Source organism: Neomonachus schauinslandi, chromosome 9, assembly GCF_002201575.2.
Source record: "Neomonachus schauinslandi chromosome 9, ASM220157v2, whole genome shotgun sequence".
NCBI lineage: Eukaryota > Metazoa > Chordata > Mammalia > Carnivora > Phocidae > Neomonachus > Neomonachus schauinslandi.
This window is the reverse complement of record NC_058411.1, coordinates 138,907,532-138,930,076: the sequence shown is the minus strand read 5'-3', so window position 1 is coordinate 138,930,076 and position 22,545 is coordinate 138,907,532. Positions and strand designations below refer to the sequence as shown.

Genomic DNA, 22,545 nt, shown 5'->3' with positions numbered 1-22,545 from the left:
CAACCATCCTGATTCCCAGGGGAGCAGGAGTGCTGGGAAGTGCTGGGAAGAGGGGTGTGAACCAAGGAAAGAGGAAGAATAGGTGTGAGAGCAGGCATTACGGTTTTGGCCACAGCTTTTGCAAGCACAGTGGCTTCCTATGTCTCACGGGACATCTTTGAGAAGCCTGATAAAGCTTCTGCATCTCTGAGCTTCTCTGGGGGACCTGGCGTGGGAGGAGGGCAGGAGGGGGCATAGTTGTCTGCAGGCTGCTGAAGCCGCTCGTTAGTCAACGTTTGCCCCTGGGGACATCAACTCCTTCTCTCTTAGGAGTTGAGCAGCCGGACTGCTCCAGCCGTTACCATGAACACTAGGACCCCGGACAGCTTCTGTGGCCGGTATGAATAAGCAGGGGCCCCATCGCATGCATCCGCGCCCTTGGAGGGGCTCCGCAAGCCACAGAGAACCCGCATGGCAGAAGCATGGGTGCTGGTATGGGGCCAGGTCCTGTTTCGTGCCCTCACGTGACCGGAGGGACCTGGAGCAGTCCCAGAGCAAGTCACTGCTAGTTTGCTGGCCAGAAAGCAAGGCAAGGATAGGATTTGAATGGCACATAAAGTGAGTTTGGTACAGATGGGGACATTGCCATGGTGCACTGACCCCAAGATGCACACTTTATTCCCTTTTAGTGGCATCAGTGAATTCGGGATGCATCTTACAACTGACAAAATCTCAGAGCTTAATTGACAGTTTCATTCCCTTTCTTAGTGGCCCGTGGTGGCATTTTAGATGAAATACGGTAATTTATTTAGGCGGATGTGTGTCAGCATGTCTCTTGATATCCTGGGCCCAGAAATATTCTCACAAAAGAGGCACGCCCATCTCCTATGGGAAAGACCCATAAAAGGAAGAGCAATTAACAAATTCATAAATCAGGGACCTCGTATTTCCATTGTTGATAATAAACAGTCACTACAATTAAAGACCATTTGTTGCTTGTAGATAGTGCTTGAAAATGTTTGTCAAGGTCAATTCTGGGCTGTGAAACAAAAGTTCTCTTGTGTGTTCATGGTGAGGAATGGCTTAATGAAGGTAGAACTCCATGCTGAAGATTAAAGCCTCCTTCGCTTTGACAAAAGTGCAACAGCAGGATTCCACTTTTTTAAAGATTTTTATTTATTTATTTGAGAGATAGTGAGAGCGAGAGAGAGATCACAGAGGGAGAGGGAGAAGCAGACTCGCCGCTGAGCGGGGAGCCTGATGTGGGGCTTGATCCCAGGACCCTGGGATCATGACCTGAGCCGAAGGCAGACGCTTAACCAACTGAACCACCCAGGAACCCCAGGATTCCGCTCTTTTTAAAAAAATATATATTTTTTTAAATTTATTTGAGAGAGAGCACAAACAGGGGGAGTGGCAGCAGGAGAGGGAGAAGCAGGCTCCCCGCTGAGCAGAGAGCCCAACACGGGGCTCAATCCCATCATGACCTGAGCCAAAGGCATAGGCTTAACCGACTGAGCCACCCAAGGACCCCCCATTCGTTTGAAATGTCCAAGATAGGCAGATCTATAGAGACCAAAAGTAGATGAGCGTTCGCCTAGGGAATGGGAGAAAGGAGGCATCCGGAGTCACTGAAAATGGGTGATGGGTTTCTTTTGGGGGGGGGTGATGGAAATGCTCTGGAATTAGATAGTGGTGACGGTTGTCCAACATTGTGAATATACTAAACACCACTGAGTTGTACACTTAAAATTTTTGAATTTTATCTCAAAAACGTTTTTTAAATGAAGCCAACATAGCACATTGCCTGCAATCGTTAATCAGATATTTCTTTTGTTCCCATGGGATAGGAAAAGAAAACGACGCTTAAATCATTATAGTAGAAAGAAATGCCATCTGATCTGCATTGTTTCCCAAGTAGTACAAAGTGAAAATCTTGTGGCTTTAATTTAGATCATCTATAGAAGTGTAATGTGAAGTATAAGGTTCCCAGTAAATACAGTGCTGTGTTAATGTCATTAAAAGTTAAAAATGGGGCGCCTGGGTGGCTCAGTTGGTTAAGCGACTGCCTTCGGCTCAGGTCATGATCCTGGAGTTCTGGGATCGAGTCCCACATCGGGCTCCCTGCTCAGCAGGGAGTCTGCTTCTCCCTCTGACCCTCCTCCCTCTCATGCTCTCTGTCTCTCATTCTCTCTCTCGCAAATAAATAAAATCTTAAAAAAAAAAAAAAAAAAAGTTAAAAATGACCGGGGTAGACCAACCATGAGAGACGATGGACTCTGAAAAACAAACCGAGAGTTCTAGAGGGGAGGGGGGTGGGAGGATGGGTTAGCCTGGTGATGGGTATTGAGGAGGGCACGTTCTGCATGGAGCACTGGCTGTTATGCACAAACAATGAATCATGGAACACTACATCTAAAACTAATGATGTAATGTATGGGGATTAACATAAGAATAAAAAAATTTTTTAAAAAAAGTTAAAAATGACCAAAATTTTAAAAGGCATTTAAAAGTTAAAAAAAAAAAAGCCCCCCCCACCCCCTCACCCAGGGTGATTCATGTGACTATTAATGTTTGGGAAGCACTGTTCTAAAGTTCATCTCCTTGACTACAAGACCTCCATGTCCTTCCCTCACTCGGAAAATTCTTCCCTTTTCTTAGAGGCATCCCCAGATGTAGCACTGCCTCCCTTGTTAAGCTTGGCCCTGCGACGTCCTCCAGGCAATACCACCCCACGAGTTAGGAGGGGGCCCCTCTCCAGTTCTGGGCTGCAAGGCATCCCTGAGCCCCAGAGAGCAGAGCTGGTGCCCAAAGTCCCAGCCAGGCTCTATTGGGCACGGCTCTCTGCATTTCTTTGTCTGCTTTCCTAAGTAGCTGGAAAAACACTCCAGACACCAAACTGTTCCCCAGATTGCCTTCATCTCTTCTTCTCCCCAGGCACCTCTGTCCCCAAAATCTCCTCTCTCCTTTAAACAGAAAAGTAAGACACCAGATGCCAATACACATAAGAACATCAAATGGAGTAGGGAAAGAAAGAATTCTCCCTTCTCCCTGGAAATAACTGTAGTTTCGGCTCAGCCAAAATTTTTTAGTACGTGCACACACACACACACACAGACAGACACACAGGAAAGATATGTAGCAAAATATTAAGTGTTTTTTTAGTGGGTGGTAGGATTTCTCTATTTCTCTATATTTCTAATTTTTCAAAACTGAATGCCTATTACTTACATAATCATAAAAATAAATAAAAGTTTTTTATTAGAGGAAATAAGAAACTTCCCACAGTGGTGGAATATGTGATTTCAACATGCATTTTTAAATAGAGAATGTCTGTCTTGCAAAAATTAGCCTGTGAGGGTTACAAAGGCTTCCTCATACGATTCACTGTACACAGAAAAGTCTTTTATGAGCGATGTTGGCTTACCAGAGACAAGAAACAAAGTTGGTTCCCAGATCTTAGAAGGAGGTTGTAGGGAAGCCTTCTGGAAATCTCGGGCCCTCCTCCAAATGAGAACATATCTTTACAGAAGATAAACTGTATCTTTTGTAAAGAGGGAGTTCTTAAGAGAACTACTTCATTATCATATCAGTTGGTGATAATCCCTGCGGGATCCTTTTTATCACATTAGGCCTTAGATGCTTTGTTTCCAATCTCTACCAAGAAGGAGTTGAATTGGTTAATTATCCTGGAAGTGGTTCAGCTGCAAAGGGTTTCGAATAATTTTGCTGTTTGTTATTATGAACAAGGATGAAAGCTGCTCATTTTGTTTCTAATTTTATTCTCTTTTAGGTGAATTATCTGAACCCTTCACAAAGAGTACATTTAAATGGATAATTCTAAAACACAGCCTTAAAAAATTAATGGGATTATTGAAAAAGATGTGAAATACAGAGGAGCAAAAGCTATCCCCACATTTATGTATGTATACGTGTGTGTATGCACATGCATGGATTTTTTTTTTTCCAGCAGAAATGGTGCATTAGTGGGGAATTTTTCAATTTCAAGTGCCTGAACTTTACCACTCAAACTAGCTTAGGCAAGAAAGGAATATTCATTGACTCATAAAACAAACTTAAGGAAAAGTCAGGGTTATTTCTGGCCTCAGTGACCAAAGACTTAAAGTCTCTCAGGACTGCTTCCCTGCTTCTGGCTCTCTGTGACCCTCTCACTCTCTCAGGCTGCAGTTCATGTGGCAGGAAACAGGCTGCCCATCACCTCTTCCCATCTTCACCTGTAGGCAGGAAAAGGTCTTTGTTCTTTGGTTCCAGATTCAGAAGTGCCAGGCCAGGTCCTGACAGGCTCAGCTTGAGTTACCTGCACACTCTCTGACAGATCGTCATGGCCAGGTGGCACGGTGCTGTGACCGGCTCAGTCGGGGTCCAGTGCCCACTTCCAAACCACACCCGGTGACAGAGGGAGGGTCGTGTAAGAAGACACCAGCTCGCATCTGAACCAGGGTGCTGTTTTCTCCAGAAACATCAGGTACCATTTCTTGTAGAAGGATAGTGTGCAGGTGGACAAATGACAAATATCTACTACATACCAATGGGATCATATTTCACCTGTTTTGCCACATGGTTTTTTTTTCCATTTTTCATTTTTCCATGTTCTACGTTATTTCAGTGGTGATAGCATTTAATGGCAGACGCTATTCTATCCTGGAACCCAGACATGATGACTAGAAGTGACCAAGACGAGGCACCCACTAAGGTTGGCAGAGCAGGGAGACAGAGGATGCCCAAGTCCTTGAAGGCATCCCAGAGTTGCTGTCCTAGCCCTAGTTCCTACACTTTTTTTTTTTTTAGATTTTTTTAATTTATTTATTTGACAGAGAGAGAGTGCATGAGCAGGGAGAGGGGCAGAGGCAGAGGGAGAAGCAGGCTCCCCGCGGAGCAGGGAGCCCGATGCGGGGCTCGATCCCAGGACCCTGGGATCACGACCTGAGCCGAAGGCAGGCGCCCCCCTACACTTCTTGATACATGAGAAAAACAGCCCCTAATTTGGAGACACCACAGGAGTCAGGTTTCTTTTACATAGAGCCAAGTGCAGTTCCTTGTAGAGATGCTTCCAGGCAGCCTCCTGCCATTAAAAGTAGGCCAGGAAATTTATCACCCAAGGGAGGAGAAGTGGGAAAGTGATGATAAGAACCGCAGAGGGGTTGAAGGGGAAACTGACATAAAAGAAATTGCTGCCTGTTTCTTATTTGAACTGTGAATGGAAACTGACCCAGAGAGCATCCCCAAGTCAACATGTGGTAGTTACATTAGGGTAGAAATGGCAGCCATAGATGAATTGGGCAGAAAGAGGGTCAGAGGTAGCACCCCAAGACTTATGCTGTAGAGCATGGAGGGTTCTAGAAGTCTCCAAGTGCTTCCCATGAAGGTAATCGGAGTAGCCAAATTTGAGAGCCAAGAAGCCTCCCAAAGGGTCACCATATGGCTGAGGACCTGTGGCCAAGGTGTCAGGGCAGGAGCCCAAACAGGTACCAGAGAGAACAGGCCGCCAGGCGTGAACGGTCAGTGGAGATGAAATGAGTCCAGAGGCTGACACGGAGATCTGGTGAGGTGAGGTGAGCACGAGAGGATGAGCAGGAGCCAGTGGAGAAGGTCAGCTGAGAACTGGGGCCCCTTTCCCCAGTGCTTCCCCTTGTAACCCCATATCATCTTGGGAAAGGGTAAGTGGAGGGGAGACCCTGGGGGGAGATAGACAGCTCTCATAGGGAGTTTAAACTTTAAATTGACTAAGGTTTACCCAAATTTGACTATTTTAAACCCAAAATGTTATTTTAAACTGGTAAGCTGAATAACTGCCCAGGAATGAGAATCTCCTGAGGAATCTTAGTTTAATTATAGACACTTAAAAAAAAAAACTTTTTTTTTTTTTACATCTGTGTCATACTGTGTACATTGTGACTGCCCTCCCCCCGCTCCCCCATACATGTCTCTACTAGAAGTTTCCTGAAGGAGGTGTCACAGGGGTTTGACAGAGTATGTCACAAGGAAAATGTCTTAAAATTCACTTTAGTCCTGTGGCAGCCAGTCTCCAAGGTGGCCCAATGATCTGTGCCCCCTAATATTCAAGTCCTAGTCTCATAGTGTACCAGGGTTGGTCTGCATGACCAAGAGCACATGACAGAAGGGATGGGATATCACTTCCGAGATTAGGTAAGCTTCTGCTTCTTTCAACTCTCTCACTCTAGGGAAACTAGCTGCCATGTTGTGAGGAGAGGCCTACGTGTGAGGAGACCGCCACATGAGTGAGCTTGGGAGCACATCCTCCAGCCTCAGTCAGGCCTTGGGATAAGTGCAGCCCCAGTCCACACCTGGAACACGATCTCATGGGAGACACTCAGTTAGAGACACCCAACTAATGTTCAGATTCCTGACCCATAGAAACCATAATAAATGTTTGTCATTTTATACCACAAAGCTTGAGGGGTAATTTGTTATGCAGCAAGAGATAATATACTCCCTTAGAAATTCCAGTTACATGGGGCGTCTGGGTGGCTTGGTCAGTTAAGTGTCTGACTTTTTTTTTTTTTAAGATTTTATTTATTTGCGAGAGAGAGAACGAGAGACAGAGCACGAGAGGGAGTGAGAGGGAGGAGGGTCAGAGGGAGAAGCAGACTCCCTGCCGAGCAGGGAGCCCGATGTGGGACTCGATCCCCAGACTCCAGGATCATGACCTGAGCCGAAGGCAGTCGCCCAACCAACTGAGCCACCCAGGCGCCCAAGTGTCTGACTTTTGATTTCAGCTCAGGTCATGATCTCAGGGTCGTGAGATTGAGCCCCATGTTGGGCTCTGTGCTGAGCGTGGAACCTGCTTAAGATTCTCTCTCTCTCTAGGGCGCCTGGGTGGCGCAGTTGGTTAAGCGTCCGACCCTTGGTTTTGGCTTAGGTCATGATCTTGGTGTCATGGAATGGGGCTCCACGTGGGGCTCGTGCTCAGCATGGAGTCTGCTTGAGAGTCTCTCCCTCTCCCTCTGCCCCTCCTACTTGTTCTCTCTCTGAAATCTTAAAAAAAAAAGATTCTCTCTCTCCCTCTGCCCCTCCCCCCTGCTCACTCTCCCTCTCTCAAAAAAATAAAAACAAAAAAATTTTTTTAATTTTTAAAAATCCAGTTACAGCACCTGCTAAAAATCTTTCTCTTTTTTCATCCTCTCCTCCTGCATTGCCTTCTCTCTGGCACACCTGTAAGCACCCAACTCCTAACAGGTCATGGGCCTTCCCTAAGTGTCCACCAGGGGTACATGGCCTCATGTCCTCTAACTGGATGTTTTTATTATACCATCAAGCTTCTCCTCCCCTTCTTCTTCCCACACATCTGCTTATGATGAATACAACGCTGAGAGAACAAGGCTGGGGCAGAAGAAACAGAGGCCAGAGAGAGAGGTAAGGGATAGCCACAGTCAGGTTCAGTGACTTCATTCCTCTCCCCTCCACACTCCTTGCTGATTGACTGAAGAGCCATGGAATCTTCCTGATGGCAGAATTCCAGAAAGACCCCAGAGGGGCCTGGAGATTCCTTTGATTCTCCAGGTCCTGAACTATATTCCATTTATATGAGGCCTGGCACTCCCTAGGTTTGCAGGGTGTTCCTCGCTGTTTCTGGGTTCCCTTGAGATTTGTTTTCCCTATTTCCGTCTAACTAAAATACATCTGCTAAGCAAAACCAGACATTTGTTTATCATGGACAGAATTCTCCCAAATACTACTGTGGTTATCTTGCAGATGACTACAGTGACATAGCAAAAATAATTGAGATGCACTAGCTATATGGGGGGAAAAAAGACCATATTATTTGGTATTTAATATCTTCTATGGTTTCTCTCCCCTGTTGGCCTGTGAGCTTCATGAAAGCAATGGTCATACGTGATTCCTGTGGGTAACCACAGTGCCCGGAACAATCTGGAATGTAGGCATTCCCAGTAACTATTTGTTGGAAGATGTTGGAAGATGCACCATATATGTTTGTTGAAGGAATGGTTGAATTAGCATTGAGGGAGTCTTCACATTAGCCATGCACTGGTAATTCTAAAAGAACAGAATGTTGTTGTTGTTGTTGTTGTTGTTGTTGTTGTTGTTCTTCTTCTTCTTCTTCTTCTTCTTCTTCTTCTTCTTCTTTCTTCTTCTTCTTTCTTCTTCTTCTTTCTTCTTCTTCCTCTTCCTCTTCTTCTTCACACTGAATCAACAAATAGGGTAGACAGGTGCGTTTTCTTCATTGTAAAGAAAGGCTTCTATTATTTTTTAGGTAGGGCCTGGCCCAAAGTGAACACTAGTTCTCACCTAAGACCCAGTAGCCTCCACACTTTGGAACCCAATACACATTTCCTAGACTATTTGACACCCTCGCCAGCCTCCTCTGGCTATTATCAGGTGTGTTAACCAATGGAATTGTGAGGCCAACGGAGGGGAGCAGAACGTCTGTTTTCTGCTAACGGCTTCTGCCTGGAGTTTCTTAATGCATAGTCTGAGTTGCCCTGGAACCGGCTGGCGGCAGACACCATGCAGGCTCTGGCCCTCCGGGATCGGGGACCCGGCAGAGGAGCATCCACAAGCCGGCGGCGATGAGCTGCCCGGCGCTTGGCAGGGGGCGAGGTGCCAGAGCGCGGGAGACGGCGCCGTTGGCACGTGGCTGCTCCGCAGCAGTCGGGTGAGGCCACGAGTTTCGCGTCTGCGGATCCCTCTCTCAACTCGAGAGAAGCAGTTCCCGCGGTAGGGAGAACTGGGCTTAGTACTTGCCACCGCTTGGACCCGGGTATCCCGGGACTCCGAGTCCTTTGAGGTCTTGTTCGAGACTACATTTCCCAGAAGGCCGCGCGGTGATTGAAAGCTCTACCAGCCTATGAGCGGACGAGGCTTCTGGTCGCGGAAAATGAGGAGCCAATGGTAAGGGGACAGGGGCGGTGTTTTCCGGCTGCGGGCTGTCGAGCCTAGAGTCCCACCTGTGTCCCCACAGCCCTGTCACGAATCCCGGTCGGGTTCAGGGAGGGACTGCCTCGGCGTTGTGGGCCGGGTGCGGCTCGGCGGTGGAGGACTCTCACTTCCTGCTCCATCCCCGGCCGGGCCCCGGGGCGGTGAGTGACGGGGGCAAGGAGACCGCTGCGGTAGCCTGGGAGCTGCTGAGGGGCGTGGAGGGGACTCGCCCGCCGCCGCGATGTGGTCCCTGCCAGGTCCCCGCGCTCGCCTTTCGGAGCCCGCGGGGGTTTGCTGAAGAGTGGGGACAGGTGGCTGCGGCTTTCTGTGCCGTCGTCGGGAGAGCCCATCCTCCCGATCAATGTTCTTGCTCCTCGGAGGTGGTCTCCGGGCTTCAGCTTAGCGCTGTGACCCTGTGACCGCGGCGCCCTGGTAGGGCCTCCAGCATTGGCAGGGAAGGGCGGGGGGACGGGTGTCGGCCCACCCGTGCCGTCATGTCCCTATTAATAACCCCAGCGAACGAACTGGTGCTGCTCACAATGGCACTTAGTCAGCACCTCTGCGCCCTGGGGCCTGCGGGGGTCACCTGTCGGGGTGGGCGGCAGGAGACGGGGTGAGAAACAAGGTTTCTGTGACCGTGGCTGTGACCCCCTCAGTCCCGCTGTCTCCTGCAAGTGGGCCCAGCAGTTGTGTTTCCTAATGGATGTAGAAATAAAATTTATGCTCCAAACTTACCTCCTAATGACGTTATTTAAATCCAGAGATGAAATGTATCCCTGCGGTGTTTAGGTCCTTAAAAATTCAGTACTTTATAAATGACCAATAGCAATGTGTGGAAATGCATAAATATTTCCAGGAAAAGTGTGAGTGTCTTCTAGTCGTACCCAGGTGCTTTGATTGGTGAGACAAACAGCGGGGAAAGAGTTAAGCTTCCTCACTCCAGTCTGGTCCATCCTCCAGTGAAATGCAGAATGTTTTGTAGCAGGTTCAGCTGGCTGACTTGTGTTTGTTTCTATTGGAAACTCTTTAAGCCACCCCCACCCCCCAAAAAACACAAAAGACCCCAAAACAAAACCAAAAAAAACCCATTGTATTTCTTTGTGACTCCTAATGCCTTACAACATATTACTGAATAAATTACTGATCCATCTAGTAATCTGACCATCGCCCTCCAAATAATTTTTTCTTGATACTGCTCAGTTTTATCAGTGTGTCAATGATTGTTTTCAGGCCCCGTGGGTTTTGCTTTGTGCTTATCTTCATTAAATTTTACTTTATTTTACACCTTATCCATGTCTTTTTAAATCTCATTTCTGATTCCATTAAACCTTGAAGTAGAATGGTACCCAGGGTCTTCCCTTTGGGGTTCTGTGTAGTCTGTTCTTTGAGGTTGACACCAAATCTACAAGCCAGGAAAAGCCAATTGTTGTCATAACTAATATGAGTATAATGAAGTCCACAATTTCCTAGCTTGCTGAGGAAAACGTAGCTGGAGAGCTTTTCACAAATCAAGTCATCCCCGCACATTCTCTTCTTTGTTTATCTTGTCCATCATGAACAATTTATTTCCCAAAAAGTTAATTTTCCAAAGACTGAGGGTTCTGTAGATGTGTTTGGGAGCTCCAGGCCTCACTTCATGATGTGAGTGTTGGCCAAGGGAAGGATGATGTAAAAACAGAACAAGAAAAGCAACCCTTTGGTGGTTGACAGAATTTACCTCATAGCTATTCTAGGCAGGCGGGGCGGCGGAGGGGGGGTTCTTTTGGTATACTTGTGGCCGCTGGGACTGTCTTTTGGTTTTGAGACAATGGTTAGAATGTCCAGAGAGCTTCTGATGCATACTGAGGTCTCTTGCTTTAGGAACTGATGACTCTCAATGATGTGGCTGGGAACTTCAGGGAAGAGTGGGTTACCTGGACACCACTTAGAAAATCCTATTCAAGGATACCACCCAGCACAGTTTGAAAAATGGGCTCTCAAAGGGTAAGTCTGCTACTCTCCTTTAGATTTTAGACTTAGATATTGTGAGAAGGTCCAAGTCTGAGCAGTCTCTAGGGACACTGGTCTCTTACAGCGCCCTAGCTCTCTGTGAGAATATTTGTTGCCTCCCTGGCAGAAAAAGAATAACTTCCACTTTTTTTTTTTTGGCATGATTTTCATTTTTATGGCACTTTATAGCTCACAGATATCTTTGATATTTATTTTCTTGTTAATATCTCACCATAACCCTCTGATGTGGGTATTATCATCCCCCTCTTTCGGGTCAGGACCCCAAGACTCAAAGTTAAGTGGCAGAGTAAGAATCCAACCCAGGTCTTTGTGGCAAAGGGGGAGCTGTGTTTTTTCCTGTCTCTTCAAAAACAAACAAAACAAACCTCCAGTGCTCTTTCTAAAATACAATGGCTACCCCTTCTCCTTGCTTTACTTCATAAGTAATATACGCCCCTTGAAGAAAAAGAGAAACAAAATGAAAACCAAAGTCCCATTCCATCCCACGACTGAAGAGTTACTATCCTTCCAGGCATTGTTCTAAGGATATATGTAATTAGCAAAAACAAAAGAAAAAAATTGGGATCTTACTTGTATGTTCAGTTGTGCATCTTACTTTTTTACACAGTGTATTGTGAATATATATTGACAACAATAAATAGTCTTCTATACATTGTTAAAATAACCACTTACTAATTTATTGAATGGAATATAATAACTTACATTAGATTGAATCATATACTTGACCATTTTTAAACCATTTTTTTTTTTTTTTTTTTTTTTTAAAGATTTTATTTATTCACTTGAGACAGAGAGAATGAGAGAGACAGAGAGCACATGAGAGGGGGGAGGGTCCGAGGGAGAAGCAGGCTCCCCGCCGAGCAGGGAGCCCGATGCGGGACTCGATCCCGGGACTCCAGGATCATGACCCGAGCCGAAGGCAGTCGCTCAACCAACTGAGCCACCCAGGCGCCCTTTAAACCATTTTTTAACTTATACAATGGCAGTTTCATATGGCTCAATCAAATATGATTATTCCTTTGTCATGGGACATTTAGGTCATTTCCAGATCTTCACCAGTATTGTAATGATCATCTCTTAGCTAACTGTCTTTCTTTTTTAGGTCTTGCTTATTAAAGTATAATTAGTTAGTAATTAGCTAATATACCTTTTGCACAACATTTTTTTCAAGTTCTTTTTTTTTTTTTTTTTAAAGATTTTATTTGTTTGACAGAGAGAGACACAGCGAGAGAGGGAACACAAGCAGGGGGAGTGGGAGAGGGAGAAGCAGGCTTCCCACCGAGCAGGGAGCCCGATGCGGGGCTCGATCCCAGGACCCTGGGATCATGACCTGAGCCGAAGGCAGACGCTTAATGATTGAGCCACCAGGCGCCCCTTTTTTTTTCAAGTTTTATTTATTTTTTTTGTAATCTCTACCCCCAGTGTGGGGCTCAGACTCACAACCCTGACATCAGGAGTCACATGTTCTTTCAACTGAGCCAGGCAGGCGTCCCACAACTTTTTTTTCATTTCCTTAGAATTCCCAGAATTAGAATTGCTAGGTCAAAGAATAGATACATTTCTAAGATATTTGATATTTTTGCCCAATGCCTTCCAAAAAGATTGAATTATTTATTCCTGCAAGCATTATATGAAAGTGTCCATTTCTTTACATTTTACCTATCATGGTAGGTATTATAATTTAAGAGTCTGGGTTAAATAATAGTTACAGCTAACATTTATTGGGAACTTACCACTTAATCTTTACAACAACACTATGAGGTAGGTCTTATCATTATCCCTAGTCTACAGATGAAGACCCTGAGACACAGAGACTTTAAGTCACTTTCCTGAAGTCACACAGCTAGTAAGAGGAAGGGTTAAGATTGAAACTTCAGCGGTTTGCACTCTTTACCTCCATACTACATTGTCTAACTGTATCATTGTTTTTATTTGAATTTCTTTGGTTAATGGTAAGGTTAAAGGTTTTTCACATATTTATAGGCTGCGTGTATGTGTGTGTCTGTGTGTGAATTGCCTATTTATATCCTTTGCCCTTTTTTAAAATTTTTTTCCCTTTACAAGCGTTTGTCTTTTTCTCATGGCTGTATCTACTGCTGCCCTTCTGGTAAAAGTTTAAAGCCCAACATTATAGTTAACTTCGCTGATTCTTTCTAAGGGTGAGATCATGGTGGCATTGTTTCTGATAAAATTATCTTTCTACATGGGTTTAGCCTTGTGCCTTCAGAGATGAATTATTGTGCTCACTCTGGAGTTTCTATCACCCAAGTCTGGTTGTTTTGTTGTTGTTGTTGTTGTTATTGTTTTAATGGGAGGAAAGGGGCTATTTTCTCAGCCTCTTGGGGAGATCACCCTGTTTTATCACTCCATCATGGCAGCCCTTTCAATGAGACCAAACACACCTTAGCTTAGCGTCTCCCTGGGCTTTCTCCTCTACTTAGGGAAGGAGGAGGGCTTGCCTTTTTGGTCAGGCATTGTATGGTTGGCTCAGATTAATATCCTATATTCACCTTCTTGTATAGGATTTCCAGACCAAGTGTAATCTCCCAGCTGGAACAGAAAGAAGAGCCATGGGTGCTACCACTCCAAAATTTTGAGGCAAGGAAGATCCTAAGGGAAAGTCATACGGGTGAGATGTGGATATTATCCAGTGGGAGGAAATCTGGCATTTTAGCCTTGGTTCTTTTTTGTTGTTTTTTTTTTTAAGATTTTGTTTTTATTTATTTGAAAGAGGGAGTGAGCATGAGAGATGGGGAGGGGCAGGGGGTGAGGGGGAAGCAGACTCCCCGCTGAGCAGGGAGCCTGATGCAGAGCTCGATCCCAGGACCCTGGGATCATGACCTGAGTCAAAGGCAGATGCTTAACTGACTGAGCCACTCAGGCACCCTCAGCCCTTGTTTAGATGAAGATTTTGGAATGCTGCCATAGACTTTTGTTCTCACTATTTGAAGTTTAAATTTGACTTCTTGGGCAATCAGTAATTTACCAAATAAAGTCTTCATTTTATTTTTTTTAAGTAAACTTTATATGCCCAACATAGGGCTTGAACTCATAACCCCAAGATCAAGAGCGACATGCTCTACCCACTAAGCCAGCCAGGTGCCCTTAAAGTCTTCATTTGTTGTTTTTTGTTTGTTTGTTTTTAAAGATTTATTTCAGAGAGAGAGAGAAAGTGCGTGCGAGTGGGAGGAGGGGCGGGGGAGAGGGAGAGAGAGAATCCTCACGCAGACTCCGTGCTAAGTGTGGAGCCCCAACCCCAAATGTAGCTCGATCTGGGGACACTGAGATCATGACCCGAGGCAAAATCAAGAGCTGGATGCTTAACCGACTGAGCCACCCAGGCACCCCTCAAGAGTCATCTTTTTTTTTTTTTTAAGATTTTATTTATTTGACAGAGAGAGAGAGCAAGTGAGCATGAGCCAGTGCGGGGGAGGGAGAGGGAGAAGCAGACTCCTTGCTGAGCAGGGAGCCCGACACGGGGCTTGATCCCAAGACCCTGTGATCATGACCTGAGCCGAAGGCAGATGCTTAACCAACTGAGCCACCCAGGCATCCCCCAAGATTCATCTTTTTTTTTTTAAAGATTTTATTTATTTATTTGAGACAGAGAGAATGAGAGAGAGAGAGCACGAGAGGGGGGAGAGTCAGAGGGAGAAGCAGGCTCCCTGCCGAGCAGGGAGCCCAATGCGGGACTTGATCCAGGGACTCCAGGATCATGACCTGAGCCGAAAGCAGTCGCCCAACCAACTGAGCCACCCAGGCGCCCCCCCAAGATTCATCTTTAAAAAGGGTTTAGGAATTTAAGTTTTCTGTAAGCTTAATGAACTTCAATAAATTTTCCACAAAATGAGAGGCGCCTGGCTGACTCAGTCAGTGGAGCAAGCGACTCTTGATCTCCGGGTTGTGAGTTTGAGCCCCACGCTGGGTGTAGAAATTACTTAAAAATAAAATCTTTTTTAAAAATTAAAAAAAAAAAAAACTTGGGGCACCCAGGTGGCTCAATCGTTAAGTGTCTGCCTTCAGCTCAGGTCATGGTCCCAGGGTCCTGGGATCGAGCCCCGCATCGGGCTCTCTGCTCGGCGGGAAGCCTGCCTTCTCCCTCTCCCACTCCCCCTGCTTGTGTTCCCTCTCTTGCTATGTATCTGTCAGATAAATAAATACAATTTAAAAAAAAACAACTTTTCACCAAGTGAAAACTTTACACAAAGTGAAATTAAGTGTAAGTCTGTTGCCAAAGCGCTAATCTCAATCTTTCTTACTGCCTTCTGATGTTTTTTCCTGATAACTGGTTAACTTCATTCCCTGTTAACTTTTGTTAATTTTTCAGACTTTGAGAATCAGGTGACAAAACTCAATCAGGATGTTTCAGAAACAGCAGAACAATGTGGAACATCCTCAGAAAGGGCCAATAAAGATATTTCTCATACTTCTAGATGGGGAGGAAACTGGGAGAGGGACCTTGAAGTAGAAGGGCAACATGGAACCCTACCAGGAGAGGGCCAACTGGAGCCGCTTCCACAGGAGAAGGATTTAAACAAGCTGCTGGATGGATATGTAGGAAAGAAGCCTGTGTGTGCAGAATGTGGAAAAAGCTTTAACCAGAGCTCCTATCTCATAAGACACCTAAGAACCCATACTGGTGAGAGGCCTTATAAATGCATCGAGTGTGGGAAAGGCTTCAAACAGAGTTCAGACCTTGTCACCCATCGCAGAACACACACAGGAGAGAAACCCTACCAATGCAGCGGGTGTGAGAAAAAATTCAGCGACAGCTCTACACTCATCAAACATCAGAGAACCCACACAGGCGAGAGACCCTATGAGTGCCCACAGTGTGGAAAGACCTTTGGGCGGAAGCCACATCTCATAATGCACCAAAGAACCCACACAGGAGAGAAGCCCTACACGTGTCTCGAATGCCATAAAAGCTTTAGTCGAAGCTCCAACTTCATTACCCATCAGAGGACCCACACGGGAGTGAAACCTTACAGCTGTAGTGACTGTGGGGAAAGTTTTAGCCAGAGCTCAGACTTGGTTAAACACCAACGAACCCACACCGGAGAACGGCCCTTTAAGTGCCCAGAGTGTGGGAAGGGCTTTAGAGACAGTTCTCACTTTGTAGCGCACATGAGTACTCACTCGGGAGAAAGGCCTTTCAGCTGTCCTTACTGCCACAAAAGTTTCAGTCAGAGCTCACACCTGGTCACGCACCAGAGGACACACACAGGTGAGAGGCCATTTAAGTGTGACAACTGTGGGAAGGGATTCGCCGACAGCTCTGCCCTTATAAAACACCAACGGATCCACACGGGGGAAAGACCCTACAAATGTGGCGAGTGTGGGAAGAGCTTCAACCAGAGCTCCCACTTCATGACTCATCAACGAATCCACTTAGGAGACAGGCCCTATCACTGTCCCGAGTGTGGCAAAACCTTCAATCAGCGTTCCCATTTTCTCACACACCAGAGAACACATACAGGAGAAAAACCTTTCCACTGTAGTAGATGTGACAAGAGCTTCCGTCAGAAAGCACATCTCTTATGCCATCAAAATACCCATTTGATCTAGGAAATGGTTTGAAGTGCTTCTTCTGCCCCTTTCCAGATTTTCATTTCTGTTGTCTCCAGGTGCTCCGTGTATAGAAAGCCTGAACATGGGCATCAGTGGCTCAAGTTGGGCCTTTTCCTACGCTTTAATGGTGAGGATAAACCCATAGGCCACAAATAATGTTTTGAATACAAAAGGCATTCCTTCAATGTTTTTAACTGACCTTAGGGAAATGTGAGTTTGATGGTTGATGCTTGATTACTAAAAGAGGAGTGAGATACATGTGGCCACATTATCACTATTAATGATTAATATTTGAGATCTTATAAAGCCCTTAATACTATATAACACCTGGCCCTTAAAAGACCCTCAATACATTTATTAGCCTTATGATTCAATAAGAATTCATTAGCGCTGCCCCACAAACCCAGAACTTGCAAGAAATTAGATTGCAACTAGAGGATTTGGGGTATGAACACAAAGATTTAATAAAACAGAAAACACTCTCCCTATCCAGTGCTATGCAGACGTTAGTCACCAGATGTCTCATTGCCATGACAAGGCAGAATTCTCGTAGAGGATGTTTGTGGTCTTGTGACTTCAAGGCCGAAAGAATTTCAGAAGCTCTTTGTACAGCAGCGTATGAGGTACTCCCACTGGAGGTTTGCTGCCATCTGAGGCATAGAAAATACCCGGAGATGAGCAAGCCAGAGGAGGCTGGAAGAGGACCGTAAAACTATTGAAGCAAAATGGCGGAGACGTTAAATATTACAGGGATCCTTCCTGGCATTCAGCTGAGGGGAACAACTCCTGTTTTCTAATCACCTGGCTCATGGGCCCTTTAGTTTTAAGTTTAATTTTTTTAGAGTCATTCATTTTATGCACTAGTACCTTCTTATATTTAACGGAAATAAATTGAGGGAAGGCAGTGTGTTGGAAAGAACACTGCCTTCATTGAGAAGGGAAGGTGTTTGAGTTCTGGCCCTGACATTTAATTTGGCCAGACTTTACCTTCTCTCAGCCTCTACCTTACCTACCTCACAAGGTTGTTGTGAGGATCTAGTGCGTACACACACACACACACACACACACAAGCACTTTGTTGTTAAATTATAAAGTAATAATATCTCTAAAATTCAATGTTCTGGTATTGTTGGAAATGTCTTTCCTCCAAGGAACTCTGGCTAATATTTCTCCAGGTGTCCCATTTTCTCTCATAATAACAGCTTTCTTTCTTTACCTGTTGAAAACCTAAGGCCCCAAATCGCCGAACAATGCATTGTGGGTATACAGGTGACAGAAGAGCCAAAATTTGGCTGCACGTCTCTACAACAGCAGAGAACGGACCAGCTCTGAGATCTGCTAGAGTCTCTGAGACACTACATGTAGGACTGGACGCCCCATATTATATGCATCAAGCCGTTTTGAATTTGAATTTGAAATGGTGGAGGGATGTAGCCTAAGTTCCAGGGATCCTGTGCTGGGGGAGTGGGAGGGGAAGAGCTCCCTGGGGGAGTGGGAGGGGAAGTGGTTAAGGAGGGAGCTAGGTTTGTCACACTTGGGAGAGAAAAGAGGTGAGCTGGAGGTATTCTTTCAAGCCTTCCTGTGGCAATACAGACTGAATTATTGCGTGAGCCTTGGAACAAGAGTTCATTCTCTTTCATTATGTGGAATGCTGTCCCAGTGCTGTAACCCAGGGGGATAGAACTCAGCTGATAACCTAAACTCTTTCTTTGAAAGAGTAATTAGATTTAAAAAATCTGGTTAATCCGGTGCAGCGGTTCTCAAAATGTGAGCCCAGACCAGCAGCCTTAGTGTCACCTGGGAACTTGCTACAAATGCACACTCTAAGTTCCCACCCCAGAGCTGCTGAATCAGAAACTAGGCGTGGGGCTCAGCAATGTGTTTTAATAAGCTCTCCAGGCGATGGTGATGCATCCTCTTTGAGAACCACTGTTTTAAAAGGTGTCTCTCCTATTAAACACAGCTGCAATACTATTATTTCTCCTGAAAAAAAAAATGAGCAGTGATTGACAGTATCATCAAATATTTCAGTCAATGTTCACATGTCCCTAGTTATGTTTTTTGCTCTTGTCATTGTTTTTTAGTTTGTTTGAATCAAAATCCAAATAAGGTCTCCTTATCGATTGGTTGGTATGTTCCTTACAAGTCTTGATCTGCTCCCCTCTTCCTCTCTGTTTTTTTCTTGTAACTTATTTGTTGAAGAAAGCTGGTTGTCCTGTAGTGTCCCCCCAGCTGTGTTTGGCCAATTCTATCCTCTGGGGTCCTTTAACGTGCTCCTCTATCCTCTGCTTCCCCCACCCTTTTTTTTTAAGATTTTATTTATTTATTTGAGAGAGAGACAGAGTGTGTGTGTGTGTGTGAGAGAGAGAGAGAGCACAAGCAGCAGGGGGGGGGCGGGGAGAGGGCAGAGGGAGAGGGAGAAGCAGACTCCCCCCTGAGCAGGGAGCCTGACCCTGGGACCCTGAGATCATGACCCAAGCCGAAGGAAGATGCTCATCTGGCTGAGCCACCCAGGCACGCCCCGCTTTTTTAAAGATTTTATTTCTTTAATCTCTACACCCAACATGGGGCTCAAACTCACAACCCCAAGATCAAGAGCCATGCGCTCCACCAACTGAGCCAGCCAGGTACCCCTCCTCTTCTTTCCTAATTTTAGTATTTGGATCTGTAAACATGACAGATTCAGATTTTGAAGGTCAAGAACACTCCATAGTGATCTTGTGTCCTTCTACTGGGAGGTACATAGTGTTATTTTGTCTCATGATGTTAGCAGCCATTGATAAGCCCTTATTTCATTTGGGTTTGTCAAATGGTGATGTTTTATTTCCATAATTGATTCCTTCTTCATTAGCTGGAATACTTCTACAAAGAGAACTCCCTCTTCCCAACTCTCTGGTTTCCCCAAGGTACGATTTATATAGGGACAGCACACTAGCTGTTTTTTTCGTTTTTTTTTTTTAAGATTTATTTATTTGAGATAGAGACAGAGAACAAGCAGAGGGAGAGGGAGACAAGCAGATTCCGCACTGAGTGGGGAGCTCGACGTGGGGCTCGATCCCAGGACCCCGAGATCATGACCTGAGCCGAAATCAAGAGTCGGACACTTAACCAATTGAGCCATCCAGGTGTCCCCACACTAACTGTTTTATTAGAATATCTTCAGTTTTAAATATCACTGCCTGAATTTCAGTCTCCATGTCCTAGATTTCTGAGCTCCTTCCCATGAGAGACTATTTCTGGACATTTATAACTGCATAAATCTCACAACTTTTCTAATGTGCTCCTTTGTTTTTCTCCTGCCTTACTCCCCTCCAGTTTGTCCGGTTCCCCCATGAAAACAGTGTTCTAAAAAGTTCAGTAAATACTCGAATGATTCCTTAGTCAGAGATGGACTCCAACTTGCCAGTTCATACTTGCCAATACTACCCTGGCCTGAAACAGGAGAGGAAGCCGCATCCCTATTAGCAGGGAATGATTCTGCGTCCCTTTTATGATAATACGAGAGTACACCATCTTCATTTATCTATCTAAGTATTGTTCTAAATCAAATACAATCCATATGTTAAACAACAGCAATAATTTGTAAAAATCAGATGAGAAGGTAAGGGAAAAGCCTCGCCAGCAGAGGTAAGGTGTAATTTATGTGAAATCCAGGGGTACCGTCTCCCCAGGGGTAGAATGTTTTGTCCAGGGGTAGGACGTAGGATGAGAGAGTACAGAGTTGAGTATGATATCCCGCAGAAGTGACATTCTGAGATTTTTGCACTGGGTTAATGGAAGATGTCTTGGAAGGATATCCCGTAAGGAGCCAATTAGGGGGGCCTGGGTGGCTCAGTCTGTTTAAGCATCTGACTCTTGATTTCAGCTCAGGTCTTTTTTTTTTTTTTTAAAGATTTTATTTATTTTTTAGAGAGCGGGCGAGAGAGAAACAGCATGAGAGGGGAGAGGGTCAGAGGGAGAAGCAGGCTCCCTGCTCCACGGGAGGCCTGCTTCTTCCCTCTCCCACTCCCCCTGCTTGTGTTCCCTCTCTCGCTGTTTCTCTCTCTGTCAAATAAATAAAATCTTAAAAAATAAGTAAATAAATGGATACATCTTAAAAAAAAAACAAAAAATGGAGGAGCCAATTAGGGACTTGGAGGGACGTAAAAGCTACATTATTAAAGCAGCATAACTCTGAATGCGGCGAGGAGTGTGGTGTGTGCTCATTGTCCGTAAGGGACCCTACATTTAGGAGGCAGGATGTGGAAGCAACACAGAACCAGGGGTCAGGAGACCCCATTTCTGGTTTTGATGCAGTTGTTTACTAGCCGACTGTCCTCGGACAGGTCAGTTGATCACCCTAGGCTTCAGTCTACCAGTTAAATCAGAAAAAGATCCTTCTGGCTGTAAGCACATTACACAGCAGGGGCTCTCGCAGTCCCCAGTACCATCTGACGTGCGCAGGCTCATCTGCATGTGCACCTTCATGCCCTGGGAGGATAAAAGCAAGCAGCCCGCGTGGCCTGGGTCCCTCTCCATCTCCCACTCAGCCCTCTCCAGGTCTTGGAAGAGAAGCAAAACCTCATTGCCGGGGGCGCCTGGCTGGTTCGGTTGGTAGAGCATGCGACTCTTGATCTCAGGGTCAGGAGTTCCAGCCCCACGTTGGGCGAAGAGCACACAGAAAAAAACAAAAACCAAACAACCCCCCCCCTCACACACACACCTCATTGCTGCCAGTAATTAGCACATTACCTGCAAACTGAAGACCTCTCCAGGCTCCAGCCTCTCCTATCCCTACTTCCCAGCAGTGTTTAACAGACACAGATCTCTGGCTTGTCATACACTGAATCTTTTTCCATTACCTTGTTTTTGATGTTGTGTATCTACAAATGTGTCTGTCCTTTAAGATGTGAGCTCTGGAGGGGCAATGTATGTCTTGCTTTGTGGCTCTGTCTCACTCACACACACACACACAGAGCCACAAGTAGGAATATTTAAATGCTACTGGTGAGAGTTGAGGTAGCTGACTTTGTGTATTTCCCCTTTGTTTCTAACCTATGACTGGGCCCTTGGCTTATTGCATGTGCTCCACACTTCCTCTCTCTGTCACTTCAGAATCCACTTCCTCACCACACCCCACCAGTTCTCTCTCTCGCATTCCTCTCAAACCTATGTCGGACCTCTGTCCCCACTGCCACTCTCAAGCTCCAAACAACCACCATCCTCTTTTCTGAAGTCCTGCCCTCATCTCCTAACTGATCTCCCTGATTTTGTTTTTGCTCTAATTCCTTCTCATAGAAACCAAAGTAACCATTTAAAATCCTAAATCTAGTCACATCAGCTATCTGCTTAAAAGCCTGCAGCTTCCCATTGCTTTTAAGATAAAAACCCAAATCTGGTGGCTGGGGCTTTGCCGGCCTCACTATGTCTGCCATTTTCAATTTGCAGAGTCTGTTGACTGTAATCTTGCTGCTTATATGTACCTGGTGCTTATATCCGGTCCTTGGCACCCAGCCTCCTGGACAGAACTAAAACTGGATTGTTGGGTATATTTTGGAAGTGCGCCAGAACTGGTGAACGGAAGAGTCCTTACGTGGCAGTATGCTGTGTAGTGATGGCCTTCAGCATCCTGTTCATACAGTAGCTTGGAAGAATATCAGAATTTAATTGCCATCAGATTTCAGTATGAAAAAAGGACTTACTTACAGAAAATAATGGAATGAATGGTTAACCCTTTTATCTCTGGACATTGAATGAGATAAATTTCCAGCTGCTATTCTCTATGTTTATTATTGGACCAATGTTCTGTATAAATAGGATGTAACCATTTAATACTCAAAGAGTTTAATATGTCTCTAACAATTAACCTCAGTACTGTCACTACAATATAACATTCTGCAAATGTTATTCTGTTATGTCAGATACCAGTTTTAGTGAGGTATCTCTAAGGCGCATAATAGAAAACAAAATTGGTAAGTGACCCAAGTTTCTTTCACTGTGATTCTTTCACTGTGAATCCTTATAGAATGAGGAAAAAAAAAAAAAAGATAAAAACCCAAATCTTTAACCAGACCTACAGGGCTTCCC

At 45.3% G+C, this 22,545-nt stretch overlaps 1 protein-coding gene and 1 pseudogene across 1 annotated transcript; both read left to right on the top strand.

Annotated features, from left to right (window-relative positions):
* The first annotated feature begins 10,777 nt into the window (after positions 1-10,777).
* Positions 10,778-16,476, top strand: ZNF774 (zinc finger protein 774). Its single transcript, XM_021680568.1, has 3 exons — positions 10,778-10,881; positions 13,431-13,537; positions 15,236-16,476. Exons 1-3 carry the CDS (start codon positions 10,778-10,780, stop codon positions 16,474-16,476), a joined length of 1,452 nt encoding a protein of 483 aa, XP_021536243.1.
* Positions 16,477-21,882: 5,406 nt separating this feature from the next.
* LOC110572311 lies at positions 21,883-22,115 on the top strand (annotated as a pseudogene).
* The last annotated feature ends 430 nt before the right edge of the window (positions 22,116-22,545 follow it).

Bases quoted from the DNA above. Each gene is read 5' to 3' on its own strand.
- ZNF774 (XM_021680568.1), top strand. From the start codon at position 10,778: ATGTGGCTGGGAACTTCAGGGAAGAGTGGGTTACCTGGACACCACTTA. The intron at 10,882-13,430 runs GTAAGTCTGCTA...CTTCTTGTATAG, and splicing joins GAAAAATGGGCTCTCAAAGG to GATTTCCAGACCAAGTGTAA. The intron at 13,538-15,235 runs GTGAGATGTGGA...TTAATTTTTCAG, and splicing joins CCTAAGGGAAAGTCATACGG to ACTTTGAGAATCAGGTGACA.